The following is a 17,619-nucleotide window of genomic DNA, read 5'->3' on the forward strand; positions in this document are numbered from 1 at the left end:
TGGTTTTCGTGAGCTTTGAAAAATGAACATGTGACATTACATAGGGTTTGTTAAGCATGGCTGCAGAACAGCTGCTGAGGTGAGCAGAGCTCTGAGGAACATCTCTTCTTGGTGTTGTCAGGATGGGCTCTGGCCCATGCCCCAAAAGGAGCCACAGTCACTTTGGGTGGGATTCTGGCTATGTGGTCTCCATACAAACCCTGCAGGTTTCCTAGTGGGGGGTTGTTGAGGGCCCTGGGAGGGCAGGGACTGCAGGATGACCTGGCACCATGGTTACTCTTCCCCTGGTCTTTTCTCCTCTCCACCCCCAGACTCCACATTTAAGGTCAGAACCCAAACTGACTTACCAGAGATTCTGAGCTTCACCCACTGCCAAGAGCACTGGGGTACTTGTGGTACCTGTGGCTTCTCCTGGCCCACTGAGCAGCTGAGGACAAGAGCTGGCCCTCCTTGCCCCTCAGCTTCTCTCCCCTTAAAAGAAGCATGGCAATGCTGACCTCCCTTTTCAGGCATTCCTGCTCATGGAGAGGGACTGGAACAAGATGATCTTTCAGGTCCTTTCCAATCCAAACCATTCCAGGATCCAGGATTCTGTGATACTGTTGGTGAAGGAGCTGCTGTTGCTCTAGCACACCTGGCAGCTGGCGCTGGCCGTCCCTCAGACCTGACTTGTGGGCATGCTCTGAGCTCCAGACTGGCAGGCCAAGTTTTCCTGGTAGTCTTTGTACATCAGCTTGTGCTGGCACTGTAGCTAAGACCACCAGAGTCAGGATTTGTGTACTGGAAGTGGTGTCCAGAGAGGCTCAAACTTCTGCCCAGGAAACAGGGTCTAAAAAAAGTGTCTTTTTTTTTTTTCATTCCCAAGCAGTGTTCTCATTCCTAAGCATCTTCACTGGGGAGGAGAGGGCAGTTACTATGGTCAGAGGCAGTGACAGGACCAAAGGTAATCTGGGGGGATGCAGGTAGGTAACCCAGATTCTTTTGGGTTTAAATGTCACTGTGCTCACTCTCCCTGTGTGCTGGAGCCACCAACCTCTGCAAGCCTGGCCTGTGTCAGAGGACACAAGTCCTGAAGGAGTGACCCATCAGAGACTCCTGGGGATCAGTCCCTACTGCCCCATGCCAGGGACCAGCCCCAAGTGCAGAGGCACCTGCTGAGGCTGGGCTGGGTTGTGGTTCCCCCCACAGCAGACTGCTCTGCCTCTGGATCTCCTTGGGAAGTGGGACCAGGCAAAGGCAAGGGTTTGCTGGTGCAGCTTCTTTGAGCTCTGACGTGCATTGTCCCTGCCTGTGCCCCCACCCTCCTGCTCATCCCCCCTGCACAAGCCAGGCTGCAGAGCCAAGCCCTGCTGTGCCCACGGGTCTGGGCAGGCAGACGAGCTGGGCTGGGTTTCCTGTGCCCTGAAATCCCACACAGATCAGCTCCTGTGGCCTGAAATCCCACACAGATCAGCTCCTGTGGCATCCTGTGTGCTCCTGCTTTCCCTGAGCCTGCTGTCTGTGCCTGGTGTCCTGCTGCTGTCCAGCTGGGGTCTCAGCAGAGAGCACACTCCTGGAGCTCTGGGAGCCGGGAGCTGGAACTGCTGCCTGATGTCTGCAAGTGGAAGCTGCATTCTGCTAGGAGATCCCATCCTCCCTGCACAGTCCTGGCCCTGCTCTGCCCCGGTCATGAGCTCTGGAAGGCTCGTGGCAGGCAGGAAAGTTTTGCTTGTGGAGCAGAGCTCAGCCGGGTGAACTTCCCATGAACTCGAAGTTTCTTTGGCTGTTTTCTTTGCTGATGATGCAGTCAGGTCAGGATCCAGGGACCCAAGGCTGCCTTCCTCGTGCACCAGCATGATCACCTCATCCTTCTGAAGGACAGGGGCAGCTTCAACCTCTGCTCTCTGTGACCAGGGGCAGGACCAGGGAAGGGCTGGAGCTGTGCCAGAGCAGGGTTAGGCTGGATCTCTCACCAAGGTTCTTCCCCAGAGGGTGCTGGCACTGCCCAGGCTCCCCAGGGAATGGGCACAGCCCTGAGGCTGCCAGAGCTCCAGGAGTGTCTGGACAATGATCTCAGGCACAGGATGGGATTGTGAGAGTGTCTGTGCAGGTACAAGAGTTGGACTTGTGACCTTTGTGGGTCCCTTCCAGCTCTGGCAGCTTCAGGATTCTGTAATTGTTGGTGTCCAGGCAGGAGCACCAGCAGACAGGTGGAGCTGTTCCTGTGTTACACTGGGACTGTGCTGTTGTAACTTTTGCTCTCCCTCATCCCAGGGGATGGTGGGCACCCAATCACAGCACCGGGGCCTTAGTGGCCTGCTCAGGGTCACCCAGGTGGCATGTGAGAGAGTTAAATCCCCCTCCCCATGATGCTCCCACACTTTACCTGGAGATCAGTCTTGCTACCTCCCTTGTCTGCATTCAGAAAAATTGAGGTAATGGAGCAAGGGAATCCCTCAGGGCTGAGAGCTTGTTGGGCTAGTGGGGGGAGAGTGTGATTGCAGCATGAGCCACCCGTGTGAGCACAGGACAAGCTCTGGCACCCTAGGCCAGTCAGGGCTTTCCCAGATCCATGAGCAGCCTGGCCCTGAGGAAACTCCTGCAGCACGTGTGAAAAGCAGTGAGGACCATGGTGGGAAGAGCTGGGTGTCTGAGGGTGTCCCCACCCCTCACCTCACTGCTCAGGGGATGAGGAGGGGCAGGAAGGAGGCAGCAGCACCCCCATGGTTGGGGCCACCAGCTCTGGAGATGTTTGCCAGCCTCTTGGAGGGGCCCAAGCTGGCCTCAAAGGTCCTGCTTGGTGTAACTGTGTGAGCAGGTATGTCCCAAGGCTTTGAGAGATCTGGGAGGTGCTGTCTCCTCTCGCCCCCCTGCACCTCCCATCTCCAGGGCCACCTGCAGCCATTGGCTCCTTGTTCTTTTGAGCTGCAGGGAGTCAACCCTGTGAGCTGCATGGAGGGGCAAGCTCACCCTTGGTAGGGCTCTACAGCACTTCCCAGTGGAAATTTGTTTGCTTTAACCTTTGCCAGGCTTTAACTGTTTGGGCTGGATTGTTCCATGCTTTTCTGCCTCAGGCTGAACTTTCTCATTTTTTTTTCCTCTCTATTTATCCCATTTTTCAGCAGAAGGTTGGGGAAAAAGGTAGCTTAGCCAATTTCTTCTTTTTTTTTTCCTCCTGTGTCTTTGTTTGAGGACTTCTGGTGTCTCCACTCTTTGAAAAAGAGACGTGAAATTTGGCAGAGATGATGCATTCCTGCTGGAGATCAACATGGATTTGGTCAGATTGTTAGCTACTGGAAAGCATGGCTGGGCATGCCTGGAGGAGCTCCTCAGGGGCCAGCTGCTGGTGTCCCCATTTGCAAAGGGACTCTGGCCACTCTGTGTCCTCCTGTCCCTTTCTCTGGGGACACCTCCTTGCCCACACAAGTCCAGGTCAGGAGTGGTGGCTGGAGGAGCTGTTTCCCAGTAACAAGTCTCAAAAGCAGTTTACCCAAACCAGTGTTGTCCCTGTGCCCATTTCCCATGCATGGCACTCACTGTGGGTATCACCTGCCTCTCACCCTCAGCAGAGAGAAGGAGCAGAGCTCAGGCCAGCTTGGGGAGTGCCTTGTGAGGGGAGGAGATGCTGAGGAAGCCTCCTGTCAGGTGAGACCTGTAGACCTGCCTGTCCCATGGGTGAGCTCAGCAGCATCACACCTGTGCACAGAGGAACAGAATCACAGGATTGTTACAGCTGGGAAAGACCTTCAAGGCCATCAAGTCCAGGCTGAGCTGGTCCTGGTAGCTAGAGGTTTGACCTGGTGCTCCCTATGGTTTTAAAAGTTGCTCTTTTATATGAGTGGAAACTTTTTCTAATTGCTATCCTGGGGGCTTTGGAAATTCCTCCACAGACTCCCTTATCTTCAGCTGGAGTTTCTGTACTTGAAGGTACCTCAGAGCTTTCTGCAGAGAGAGGAATGACACATGAGCTGGGAAATCTCTGGTCTGATGAAGGAGCATGCAAGCCCCAGCTGGGAGGAGGCCCTGCTGGTGGTTACTGTCCCCTGTTAGTGTGGTTACAAGAGTGCTTGGGCCCTCGTAGGGTGTTTTCTAGCAAAATGGTGGAAAAAAACCCAAACAACTGTCTTCTCCTCTTGGGCTGCAGGCTTTGGACCCTGACTCCATGGAGATGCTGTTGTAGCTGTGTGGCAGTGGCCCAGCCCCTGTGGTGTAGCTCAGGAGCTGGGTGGTGCTGGCATGAGAGCAGCCCCAGGGCAGTGTGGTGGGGTGGGCAGAGAAGGTCCCGGTGGGTTGGGCAGGGAGCTGATCCGGAGCAAGCCGGGAGCAAATCCCGGCACGAAGCTGTGCCAGGCAGGGGTTTGCCAGGCTGGGGATGGCAGATCTGGGGTGTCTGTCCTTGGTAGCCGTGCCAGGACAGTCTGTGGGCAGGGCTGGCGTGCTCAGCTGCTGCTGGCTCCTGCTGGGCGCCTTCCAGCGGGAATCGGGCTCTGGCCCCAGTAACATTTACCAGCTGGGCAGCAGCTCTGGAGCCGGCTGTGTGCGTTTGTCTGCTCTTCCATTGTCACTTGGCCCATGTCTCCTCCTCCCCGCCGAGATCAATGGCTGCGGGCTCCCTTTTGTAACCCCTTTGGGTGCAGCTCTGGAAGCCTTTCAGCCTGGTTTCCATCAGAGTGCTGGTCCCATCCCACTGGATGTCTTGTGTGGGACAATGGAATGGAGGTGGGTTTCCACCAGAAGAAACATCCCGGTGATGGGTTGGAGGACTGGGAAGTACAGGTGGGATGTAGGTGGCTGAGGATGGAGCTTGGCCATAGGCGTGGGGGAGCGAGCTCAGGGGACCTCCAGAAGACCTTCTTGGGCCATTTTTGTATCGTTTGGTGGCTCTGGGAAGAGGTGGCTCCCGCCAGGTGGCACATCCTGGTGGCACGTCCTTGCTGGGGGCGCCAGGTGGCGCAGGAGGTTAAAGGATTTGGTTCTCTGCAGGGCTGGGTGCAGCTGGATTGCCTCTCACTGCTGTGATGAGTCTGCAGGTCTCAGCCCCCAGCATGCAGAGCTGTGTCCCCGTGCCAGGCCAGCCTCAGACCTGGGGCAAGGCAGTGGTGATGGGGCTCTCTGGAGCCCTGTTTCCAGCAGAACCAGGAGCTGACCCGGTCTTTGAACTGTAGTGGGGGCTCTGAGTGTGGACCCCACCATGCCAGGGAAAGGTACAGCCATGTGGAGGAGCCAAACTTGGAGGGAGAGCCCTGGTGGTGTCAGGAGAGTGAGGAGACAGTGGAACCTTACCCTGGAGTGAGACTTTGACAAAACCCATGATGTCCCTCTGGCACAATCTCAAGCTTGGACACACACAGGTGAGTGCTTCTTCCTGGCTCTTGGAAGGTGCCAGGTGTCTTGGTGGGGTGCAGGTACATGGCAGCAGCCCTCACAGCAGCTGGGACACTGCCATCCTAGCCCCCTTCCCTCTGCCATTGCAACAGCCACTGGCCCATGGGCTCTGCCAGTGCCCTGCCCTGCTTCCTCCTCTGAAGTGTGTGTCAGGACCCAAGGAAGGGGACAGGACTAGGCTTGGGTGCGTGTGACTTTGCATCCCTTCTCACTCCTCCCGGTATGCCAGCTGTGCCCTGGGCATCTCTGTGCTGAGCATTTCCCTCCTGCTCCTGTTGGATCCAAAGTGGGTCCATGTGAACCCACAGGGATACTTTTTCTCCCTTCCTTTGCCTTCAGTGATCTTTGATTTCAGTTGTGGTATGACTCAGCTCCTGCATTTGATCCCCTGGAGCAGGGTTTGCTCTCATGTAGCTGTGGCAGATCCGGCGGGATAGGGTTTCCTCCTGACAGAGGGGCAGCGAGTGCCCACGGCTCATCTGCTTCCCCATGCTGAAGTCTTGTTTGACCTCCAGTGGCTTGGAGGTATCTCAGAGAGCTCTGCTGACCTGGGCTTGTGAGATCCTGGCAGGACAGGAGTGGAGCAGAGCTGGTGCTCTCTGTTCCCTCTGTCTGCCTGTCCACCCATCCCTACCTGGGAAGGTCTGGCTGATTGCTGGTGCTGGAAGCATCAGGTGCATTTGGGTGTGGGGCTGAACACATGTGAGTGTGGGACATGGTCAGTGGAAGGTGACACCACACAGTTCCCATGAGGGGCAGTCTGGGCATTGACTTTTAGGTCCTGTCCCTTCTTGCTGCCTGTTCCCTGAGAGCAGCTCCAGTCTGGAGCAGCTCCTGACTCAGCAAGGAGCAGTCAGCAGTGGTGCTGAGCTCCCTCTGGGGTGCTGGGCTCCTTTTCTTAGGGGGCCAGGCAAGCACAAGGTCACAAACCCCTGCAGAAGTTTGCAAGAAATAGGGGTTTACAAAGTGCAGGGATTTGCTGGGCACAGATATTTGTAGAACATGGATTTGCAGGGGACAGGGGTTCACAGGGGACAGGGGTTTGCAGGGTAGCTGCAAGCTTCCACCAAGCCTGGCCCCAGGGCTGTGTGCTCGGCTCTTGGCACCAGAGTTCTGGCTCTTTCTGCCTCCTCCCTGCCGGTGCCAGGGATTTTGGGTGGTCACAGGGCTGTGATCACAACCAACACTGCCTGTTGCGTCGTGGGTACCCTGACCACACTGGACTTCCCCAGGAACTTTGATCATGACTCAGGGCAGCCTGTCCTGCTCTGTCCTGTCTCCATCAGGTTCCAGTTAAAACCAAATGCATTCTCCAGCCTAAGCTGCACAGCCGTTTGAGCCCTTCCAAAAATGAAACAAATACCCACGGACTGCAATTCGAATTGCAGCTCAATTAGGGCTTGTTCCCAATGCGATCATAAAACCTCCAGTACGAAAACAAACAACCCAACCAAACCACATCCAAGCCTGACAGCATCCTCTGGAATGCCTTTAAAATAACAAGGAGGGCAGAGGAAGATGAAAGCAGTGTGGCCAGTGGGAAGAAGGCTCTTTGGCCCTGGGGGGCAGCCGGGGGTGGGCTGAGCAGGTGTGGGGCAGGGCAGTTTGGGATGGGGAGGACGCAGAAGTTATGGGTGGGATGGACGCAGGCTCGATGGGTGCCATGGAGATGTGGGCCAGCGTGGAAGTGATGAGCACGACAGAAATGGGGCCCAGGACTGGGCTGTTCACAGGAGGATTTCACAGGGCGAGGAAGAGGAAGCTGTAGAGGTGGTTTGGAGCGTGTGGCTGTTCCAGAGAGCTCCGATGTGTGAGCAGGGCGGGGGGACCGGCGGCTGGAATGCGTGTCCCGCGTAACCCTGGCTTGCACCGCGTCCAGCCAGTCTGGTGCCGCGGTTCGGGTTTCACGGCGGACTTTAAACCCGGCCTTATTTAGCGTGAGCCTCGCCGGCCTGTCAGGGAGGGGAAGCCGCAGCACAACTAATAAAAAAAGCCAAACAAAAACAATGTAATTAAAGAGACTCAGCACTGTGTGTTCCCATAGCAAGAACATTTACCCAAGACTTCCTTGCTCAGATACTTAATGTCAAGCGGCAATTAAAGGCTGGCTTTGTGGCGAGGCAGCGAGGAAGGTTTGCCCTGGCTGGGAGCTGGAAGCCCGCCTAAGCCATGCCCGGTGCTGTGCCGGTGGGCAGGCACCGCTTTTGGCACTGGGAGGGGCCCCAGGGACACGGGTGGGTCACACGGGGATGCTGCATCCCGAGCTGCAGCCCCTGAGCCCCTCCAGCCAGAGATGCCCTCAGTCCGTAATGACAGACCCACTCAGCTCCATCCCCACAGAAGTTTGGCAGTGCAGAAGCAGAAAAGTGAATTTTCTGTGGATTTTCTAGGTAAGAACCTCTGGGCAGGCCATACAGGAGCTCTGCTGAGGTGAATCCTTGTGAAAACAGTAAAATCAGTAGAGTGGACTGGGTATAGAAGCTTCCAGCATCTCCTTCCTGACACAGATCTGTGGATGGAGACTGAAATGCTGAATCTCCTCCCTCGAGGGATGGTTTGGGGTGCCTGGAGCCAGGCTAGGATGCCAAGAGCCAGACTGTGCCCATTGGTGCCCGTTCCCTGCAGCCCAAGGTGGTGCTCATGGGCTGCTGTTGTTGCCTGGGCTGGTGAGGCAGTCACTGTGCCATGTCCCTGAGCACAGTCCCAGGGAGAGGTGCCCCCATGCCCTGGCAGTGCTGCCTGAGCTGGGGGTGCAGGGGGTGCCCATGCATGGGACAGTGGCACTTTGTGATGGCAGCACTCACCTGGCAGCAGTCCTGTCCATGATGGCAGATGTCACAGGGACACTGCAAGTGAAAGTGATTTGGGGTACATTTCAATGGGTATTGAAACACAAGATCCTTCTGGTCTCACTTTTAAGCAGTGATCAGGAGGTCCAATTAAAAAAATAAAGAAAAGCAAGAAGTGGCAGCATTGTTGTGTTGCAGCAGAGTTTGCTCAAGCATCTCTGGTCCCTTCCTCCCCAAAGGCACTGCTGGGCCTGCAGCAGTGGGGTGTTTTATGGGACACTGTCAGCAAGTGATCTACTTGGTTGGCTCTGACCTTCTCTCGGAGTCCTGAAGTCTCCGTCTTTCCCAAATCCAGCCTGTGATTTAAGAGGGAGATGCAGTGGGGGTGAGGCTCTTGGGCAGGCTCTTTTGTGCTGTGCCAGGGGACATGGCTGTGCCTCAGGCGGACACTGCTGACCCCAGCTGGCCCTGTGGTGTGGGATCTCATGTGTCCAGCCTGTGTGAGTCCCTTCTGCCATAGCTGGGTAAGGACTGGACCCAGGAGGGGGAATGGGGGGGGATCCTTGCCTTGCTCCCCAAAGGGTGCAAAACCCTTCTGATTTGGGGAGTAGCCTGGATGGGAGTGCTGAGAGGGGAAGTGCTCCAAGGGGGAATACTCCTTTTCATCCTCTGGAGAGCTGCAGGGTGCTGGGCACTGCTGGGTATTGCAGTCTCACCCAGGATATGGATTTCTTGTGGGCACTGAGCTGCTGGGAGTCAGCTCCATTTCAGACTGTGCTGCACCAGGGTGGGCTCTGTGTCCAGGGGATGTTCTCTGCTGCCACAGGCCATGAGCTCCTCAGGCAGCACAGACACAACACAGTGTGCCTGGCATGGGGAGAGCAGGCTGTTCAGGCAGCTCTGCACTGACAGGGCCTGAGCTCCTCTGAGCATTGGGATCTAATAGCACTGGGCTTCTGGGGCACCAGTAAAAATGTCCTGGCAGGAGCAGCATCTATATAAGTTAGTTGTTATTGCTAAACAAAGAGGCATGCTCGCTTCAGCTCCACTCAAAACAAACCCAGCAGGTTTGCCAAGTGAGGAGAAAAGAGAAAAGCTGGAGGAAACAACAAACAAACAAACAAAGTCTGCTTTGGTGCCTTTCCCTGGAGCCAGGTTTCAATAAGCAAGTGCGTTTTCTAGGCACACAGATGTTTCCATGGAGCAGGAGTGTATTGCTCCATGTCTGCATGGCCAGGTCACTGCACTGCACCTAAATGCCTTGGTGGTCTGCACAGCCCAGGAGGGTAACTGCTGTGCCTGCTGCTCCATGAGTCCTATTGCCTTGCAGGGATGCTGACCATGGCATTTGGTCCTAGTCCTGAGCATGCTTTGTGGTGGGTTATGAAATCCCACTCTTTGGAAGGGCTCTGCTACTCATGTTCCATTTTTAATCCAGCCTCTATTTTGCCAGTCATGAAAAATTGCTTATGCTTGGGCAAAAAGAGTGGAAAATGCAAATGCATCAGCAGCTCCTCTTCATGTCAAATGTGCATTTATTTTTCCTATCCCCGTGGCTGTAGAGGAGCTGCTCAGTGTTGGTCTCTGCTGTTGAGTGTTGGTGTCTGTCCATGACCATAGTTGTGAGTTCCTGCTGCAGGGGGGTGAGCATGTCCCTGGACTTGGGTCAAGTATATTCAGGTGTGGAGAGACCTCTCACACTCAGATTTTTTCACTCAGGAAACACCTGTGTGTTGATCTTGCCACTTGCTTTCATAGGATTATAGTCATGGAACAGCTCAGGTTGGAAGGAACCCTAAAGCCCACCCAACTACACCCCTGACATGGGCAGGGACACCTTCCACTGTCCAGGCTGATCCAGCCCCATCCAGCCTGGCATGGGCAACTGCCAGGGATCCAGGGGCAGCCACAGCTGCTCTGGACACCCTGTGCCAGGGCCTGACCACCCTCCAGGGAACAATTCTGCCAAATATCCATCCAGCCCTGCCCTGTGCAGTGGGAGCCATTCCCTATGTCCTGTCCCTCCATCCCTTGTCCCCAGTCCCTCTCCAGCTCTCCTGGAGCCCCTTTATGCCGTGGAAGGGGCTCTTGAGGTGTCCCTGGAGCTTATCTTCTCCAGGTGGGCACCCCCAGCTCTCCCAGCCTGGCTCCAGAGCAGGGGGCTCCAGCCTTGGGGAATGGTTCAGGGGAGCATCCCTGGCATCTGTGCTAATGCACCACTGAATCACGTGCCTGCTAAGCTTCAGCAAATCTGATCACAATCCTCTTCTGCTCCCAGTACCACCCCTTGTCCTTTGATAGCCATCAACACCTCTCATCACCCATCCTCCAGGCCTCCCTTTTTTCTCATACATGGAGCCCTGCTGCTTCCTTGTTTGCGCATCAGGCTGAGAATGGTGGGAGCAGCCCCCTGGAGTGACAGCCATGCTCACTGACCCCAGGGGACACCCTCCCACTGTCCCAGGCTGCTCCCAGCCCCATCCAGCCTGGCCTTGGGACTGCCAGGGATCCAGGGGCAGCCACAGCTGCTCTGGGCACCCTGTGCCAGGGCCTGCCCACTCTCATGGTAACAAAATTTCTTGCTTTATGTCTGGTCTCTGACCTGTTGGCGGGTTTTGGCCATTCCCAGATACCCTCTGGGCCGGGGGTGGGTCTCGGGCTCTGTGATGGGCACAGCAGCCCTGGTCTGTCAGGAGCTGCTTCTCAGCTGGTAGATTCAGAGGGGCTAAGCCCTTCAAACAAAATGCCCTTAAAATCAAGGAATTGCAACAATTATTAACACTTTTTACTAGGCCAAGATCTGCAGTGTTGCAAACATTAACATTCCGAATATCCATAAACACATTATAAACTACCCAGTGGGATTTGTTTGTGTTGATGCTGAAGGGAAAAAAATGAATGTGCCTTATGCTCATCATCCTCCTGTGCTTTAAAAAAAAAAACAACCCACCTCTATTGCATTGGTTCCTGAGACAGAATCATAGTTAGAATCACTAAGGTTGGAAAAAAACATTTAAGATCATTAAATCCAACAATTAACCCAGCACTGCAAGGGCCACCACTAAATAATGTCCCAAGTGCCACATCCACATGGCTTTTAAATCCCTCAAGAGATGGTGACTTCGCCATTGCCCTGGATAGCTGTGCCAGTGCCTGACCACCCTTTGAGGGGTGAAATTTCCTCAGTACCCAATCTAAACCTCCCTGACACAACTGAGGCTGTTCCTCTCATCCCATCCCTGTTCCCTGGAGCAGAGCCTGACCCCCCCCCCACCCTCGGCTGTCCCCTCCTGTCAGGGGTTGTGCAGAGCCAGAAGGTTCCCCCTGAGCCTCCTTCTCTCCAGGCTGAGCCCCCTTCCCAGCTCTCTCAGCATCTCCTGGTGCTCCAGCCCCTTCCTCTGCTCTGTTCCTTCCCTGGACATGCTCCAGCCCCTTCAAGGCTTTCCTTGTTATGGGAGGCCTAGAGCTTTGACCCAGGCAGATCTGACCAGTCCCAGCTCACCCTTCCACAGACCCTCAGCCTCTTCCATGAAGAGGGTGATGTAGTTTATTTGTGTGGGTTTATGGCACTGCCAGCCTGATGTCCACATCACCTCCCTGATGGTCACAAACAGATCCCCCATGGCCTGAGAGCTGAACTGCTGGGGCAGGCAAAGCACTCGTCCCATCCTTGCAAACTGCAGCACAATAATTAGCAGCAAGAACCAATTGTGGCTGGGATAAATTTAGTTTGGCTACACTGAAACTCTTCAGGCAGAGGAGGTGGGATGTCCTCCCACACCTCCCTGCAGGATGGAGCTTTGCTGTGGGTGAGCTGGTGTTGGCTGGTCAGCCCCTGAGGGCAGGACATCTGTAGGTGTTGTTTTCAGCTATCAGTTGCTCCAGGGCAAAGTTTAGCTCTAGATAAATCAAGACCATTTCACTGAGTCCAGATGACTCATAACCACAGGGCAGGAAACTCTTTTATCTTGGGGGCAGCTGGTTTAATGTACATAGATGTTCACTCCTGAGCACTGAATAATTTCCATCTCTTTACTTCTCATTAAAAGCAAATCAGAGAAGGGAATACAGTGAGAAATTTCTCCCTCTCTCTGCTTCTGCCATCTCTGAGAGAGCTTCCTCCCAGCTGTGCAGTCTGCCTGCACTGGGTCATTTGTTGTGTATTTTAATTGGCAGAACAAAGGACTTTCTCTCCAAAGCACCACTCCATTTTAAACCCTGATTCTGCAGGCACGAATGGAGCATGGATCTGTTACAACATGGTCTGCTCCAGCTTCTGAAGAGGGAAGAGCATTCTGTGTGGGAGAGCATTGTTGTCTCCTTTGAAGAAGGGGAGCTGCAGTGGAATTTCCACATCTTGTTGATGAGCCTGCTGAAAGAGCCACCTTCACCTCTGAGCAGCAGCTGGAGGTGGAGAGGAGAGAGAAGAACTTGGGCAGCAGGGAAAACACAAGAGAAAGGGCAGGGTTCTGCTGGAGAACCTCTTGAGAGAGTTCTCTATCCTACGTGTAAAGCCAGGCTGTGCTTTGCATCTCAGGCTTCACCTGAGGGTCAGGACCTGCCTTCCTGCCTCTTCCTGCCAGACCAGCTCTGCTCAGTCACAGGTGGCTTTTCTGTCATCTCTGGGCACCAGTGACAGCAGAGCTGTGCTGCTGTTGTGCCCCTGTGTCTTCTGGGGTGCTGTCCCTGCCCTCTGCAGAGCTGTGTGTGCTGTGTGAGAGCCCTTGGCATGAGGAGCTCTCAGGAAAGGCTGTGCCAGGAGCTGCTCCCTGTCCATGATGACACATGGTGTGCACAGGCTGGGGACTTCTGAGCCTGGAGCACACCATGGAGCTCTGCAGAGCCAGGCAGGTCCTGGAGACTGCAGGACTGGTCTTCCAGCCCTTCCTTGAATTGTGCATGTCTCTCCCAGCATGGTGACATGTTCCTGGGTGCAGATCCCTTCCTCCACACCAGAACCAATAAGACTCTGCTGCTTAAACTCACCCACTCCCACATGGCTGCTCAGGGGTATTTTGCCACCTGAAGTGACAAAAACACCTGTCTGCTTTTGCAAATGGGCCTTTGATTGGTGTGCTTGGTGCTAAGTGTCTGATCCATGAAGCCCTGTGTTCAGATAATGTCCATTCCTGGAGCAGCCCAGGGCAGCATCTTGACGCTGTGGCTTGGGCCACGCTGGAGATCTCTAAATGCTCAGGCTGAAGCTGGTGAGATGAATGATTGCCAGGAGCCTCCACAGCATTTTCCACTCTTAAATTTCACAGTAATAAAAGGTAAAATCATTACAATCCTTCTGCAACCCACTGTGCCTCATCTGAAATGAGGATGACAAAGAGTGCAGAGCAAGGGGTTGTTAATATCCTGTCTCCCAATTATGGCTTTATAAACATCCTTACCACAGGCACAGCCTCGCTGAAGTGTTTGGGCATGACCTTCAGCCAAATGTCATGCCTTTGTCACTTGATATTTAACCAATAAAGCAAGGGAGGAAGACCTTGCCCCTAAATACCTGACCTTATACACAGGGGGATGGAGTCAAAACTGAGAGAAACTGTGTGAAGTGTAGCCATGCTGAATTCTCCTTAGACCTGGTGCTCCTCTCTGGGAACTGTGCCAGAGCTCCAGAAAGAAGGGGATCAGATGTTTGATGCAGTGGAAACTCCATAGGGGATGACTCATGGGCAAAAGCCCCACACAGCAGCAAGGCCACACTCACACCAAAGCAGGGGGTTTTGACTGGTGGGATGAGGTCTTGATGGAGACAGGAAGGTCCTGGCTGCAGGGAGAGGGACAGCTTCCACTCTGGAGGGCCCCAGAAAAGACACCAGCTTTGCTTGTGACTTGTAGATACTGAAAATAAGAATCAAAATCATGTCCCAAAGGCAGGGCATTGGAACTAGATGGTCTTCAAGGTCCCTTCCAACCCAAACCAGTCTGTGGTGTTATAATCAGAGAGGAGAAAAGATTTTGTAAGTTAATGGATGGAGAAGGTAACGAGTGGCTGTAGAGCCTGAATCTCTTGGTGAGCAGAAGACTGGGGTCATCAGGCCCTGACATGGTCTAGATGCCCTTAGAAATGGCCCTTAGTGCTCCCTGCTCCCACTTCACTTCCAGAGAGTGCCCTTTGCTGCAATGACAGCTCTGAGAAAACATACCAAAAGAGGCTGAGGGATGGTGGCAAGTGCAGGACATGGGTTCCTGTAGAAGGGTGGGTGTGGGGAGGGTACATGAGGCTGTGCCAAGCCAGCAGTGATGGACAGCACTGGGGGCTGCCAGGCCCTGCATCCTGCACTACTGAGGGGCTGGGCATCCCTGGGTGGGTCAGCCCAGCTCTGTAGGGGCTGGATGGTGGAGACTGGTGTGGACAGATTGCCCTGGTAAGATAGATCCAGACTACTTGTAGAGCTGAGCAGCCTGAGGTTGCTTTGGGCATCCCAGCTTGTGTCTGGAAGGAAATTACTTACCTGCAGGGATCATATGAGCCCCTTGGCACCCCTGCAGGGCCAGAAGCAGTGGTGAGGGAAGGAACAGATGTGCGAGGGCATTGCAGGCACTTTGCAACTGCTCTCAGGAGCAACGGGTTCTTCTGATTCCTGCCTTGGTCCTGACGATACAGATGTGCCTCTGCCTTGCTGGCACATCCTCCATGCCTTTTTCCTTGGCTTTTCCCCAGGTCATCCTCCCCTAAAATGACGCAGCAGATGCGGGACCTACAGCTGGCACAGGCCAGGAAGCCACCGGGCCCTTCCTCACCAAATGCAGCCAAGAGGCTTTACCGAAACCTGTCCGGGAAATTCCGCGTCAACTACACCTCCTTCGATGAGGGCAGCCTGGGGGCACGGGCCGACAAGGACAAGCTCCGCAAGTCCTACCTGGTCAGTGCCTGCTGGCACACGTGGGGACAGAGGGACCTGCCCAGATGGGGACAGAGGGACCTGCCCAGTGACTGCTGGCCCTGCCCAGATGGGGACAGAGGGACCTGCCCAGTGCCTGCTGGCCCTGCCGAGATGGGGATGGAGGGTCTGCATGGGCTGAGGGTCCCTGTGTGGGTGGTGCTGGAACCTGGGTGAGAGCACAAGAGTGCATTGAGTGAAGCTGTAGCAAGTTCATTTGGAGCTGGTCCAGGTGTTTGCTTGGCATCATCATGATGCGTCAGCAAAGAGTTGATACTCCCATGCCTTTGGAGGGGGGCACTCTCTCCCTGATTGGGTTCATTGGGTGCTAGTGAGGGTCCAGGGTGTTTGGAGGGATGGAGGAGGGTGCCCTGCACTCAGCCCAGCTGCATTTCTCCTTTCACCCAGTTCCAGAGCAATGCTGCCCTTTTTGAGGCCGTGGAGCTGCAGGATCTTGACAGGGTGCAGGAGATGCTGAAGCACTACAGCCCTGAGGAGCTGGACCTCAACACCCCCAACAGCGAGGGGCTCCTGCCCCTGGACATCGCCATCATGACCAACAACGCTCCCATCGCCAGGGCCCTGCTGCAGGCGGGGGCCAAGGAGAGCCCACACTGTGAGTTGGCACAGGGAGCTCAGGTGATGTGCTGTAACACTGCGGGGGGGCAGTGGGGCAGCACACATTTGGATGCAGGGGGGGGAGGCGATCACGGGCACTGGGAGACTGCTGCGGGCTGCGGCAGGGCTCCAGGGGAACCGTGCACTGCAGTGCAGCCCAAGGACCAGCACATGGAGGAGAGGATGGGGTCTCAGGGCGGGATTCATTGGGCGATGAACTACCCCTATCTTACTCCCTTACCCACCCCCTTCTCCCCTGGCCCTGCCGCCCCCCCGCAGTCGTGAGCCTGGAGAGCCGCTCGCTGCACCTTTCCACGCTGGTGCGGGAGGCGGAGCAGCGCGTCAACGAGCTGATGGCACAGGTGGTGAACGAGGCGCCCAGCGCCGACTGCTCCGAGAAGGAGAAGCAGCTCAAGGCCTGGGAGTGGCGGTTCCGGCTTTACAAGCGCATGAAGACAGGGTTTGAGCATGCCCGTGAGTGACCAGCAGCGCTGGGGCTGTCCCTGCGCGGGGGAGTGGGGCTGCACCTTCTGGCCAGGACTTGCAACGGGTGCCTGGAGGGGAGAGCCTGTTCCATCAGGGAATATGTCCCTGGGGCCAGGGAAGGGCCCAAGAGGGACACGGGCAGGGTCAGAGCACCCATCTTCACTACAGCAGTCCCTGTGCTCTCTGTCCCAGGAGTGCCAGATGCCCCAGCAGCGTCCAGCTCTCTGTGGCCAGCAGCTCCCTTGCAGGTGACCTTCTGGGAGCCCCTGAGTGTCAATTCGGCCGTTGTCACCAAGTACAAGGGTAAGGAGCAGGATCCGGGCAGCAGGGCAGTGTCACCCAGCCACAGCAAGTGCCTTGCACCCCATGTCAACACAACAGAGCCATGGGCAGTGCTGCCAAGCCTCAGCTGGGCCCCTCTATGCTGGGGCACAGAAGAAGCCAGCGCTGCTGGCACCCTGGCCACCACTCAAATGCTCTGAGCTAGACCAAACATCATCCTCCACAAGGGAAAACTTGGGGTGTCATTTGTTGGCTGCTCCCTCGTCCTGCACACTGGGAAGACTTTGTTGTCCTGCACCCCTCATCCACTTAAACTAAATATTTTGGCTTCTGGAAGAATTTCTTCCATCCTCCACTTCTGAGCACAAAATTAAAGGTGCTGACCCCATTTATGTGGCTTGGTGAAGACAGCAGCTCCCCATGATCTTCCCCACTATGAATCACCTTTTCCCCTGCCTTCACTCCACTGCCTCCCCCCCTGTGCTGTCTACAGTCCCCCTGCAGCTGCTGTCTGTGACATGCTGCCCCAGCCCTGGTGGCCTGTCCCCAGTGCAGGGCCTCATGGCACCCTGGGGTCTGTCTCCTTGCAGTGGAGTGGAGCTGCTCCCCCAGCTTCTCACCGCTGCTGGGAGAAGCCGTGATCGACAAGCTGAAGGAGCTGCACTTCACCATCCAGGGGCTGGTGTCGGTGAGTGCCAGGGGTGCCCACAGTGGCAGGGCTCAGCAGGGAGAGTCCCACAGCTGGGAAAAGCCACAGGCCATGGTGCAGCCCATGGGGTGGGGATCAGGCACTAGCACAGGCTGCCCAGGGCAGTGGTGAGTCATCATCCCTGGAAATGTTCAAAAGATGTGCATTTGGTACTTGAGGACATGATTTAGTGATGGCCTTGGCAGTGGTTGGAGTCATGCTCTTAGACGCCTTTTCCAACCTTAATGATTCTTTGTTTCTATGATGATTCTGAGCAGGAACATAGGGCTGTGCTGCGTGCCATGGGCACAGCCTGGGCACAGCCAAGAGCATGAGGCTGGGAGAGGGTCTGTCTGTCCCCACAGCCACTGACGGGAACCTCCCTGACAGGGCGCCTGGGACTCGGCAGTGACAGGCAGAACGGGCTCATTCACCCACTGCCTGATTATCCTTCATCCCCCACCCCTCTCCTGTTCCACCCAGGCTCTTCCTGGGCAAT

General features: G+C 55.5%; 1 protein-coding gene across 1 annotated transcript in view; it reads left to right on the forward strand.

Annotated features, from left to right (window-relative positions):
• LOC306809474 (ankyrin repeat and fibronectin type-III domain-containing protein 1-like) overlaps positions 1-17,619 on the forward strand; it is a 183,293-nt gene that overhangs the window by 153,709 nt on the left and 11,965 nt on the right. Inside the window, 5 exon segments of the mRNA XM_079321035.1 lie at positions 14,827-15,028; positions 15,455-15,662; positions 15,944-16,138; positions 16,343-16,453; positions 17,023-17,120. Of these exon segments, the coding sequence (XP_079177161.1) occupies positions 14,827-15,028; positions 15,455-15,662; positions 15,944-16,138; positions 16,343-16,453; positions 17,023-17,120 (814 nt within the window).

Source organism: Erithacus rubecula (assembly GCF_903797595.1).
Source record: "Erithacus rubecula genome assembly, chromosome: 17".
NCBI lineage: Eukaryota > Metazoa > Chordata > Aves > Passeriformes > Muscicapidae > Erithacus > Erithacus rubecula.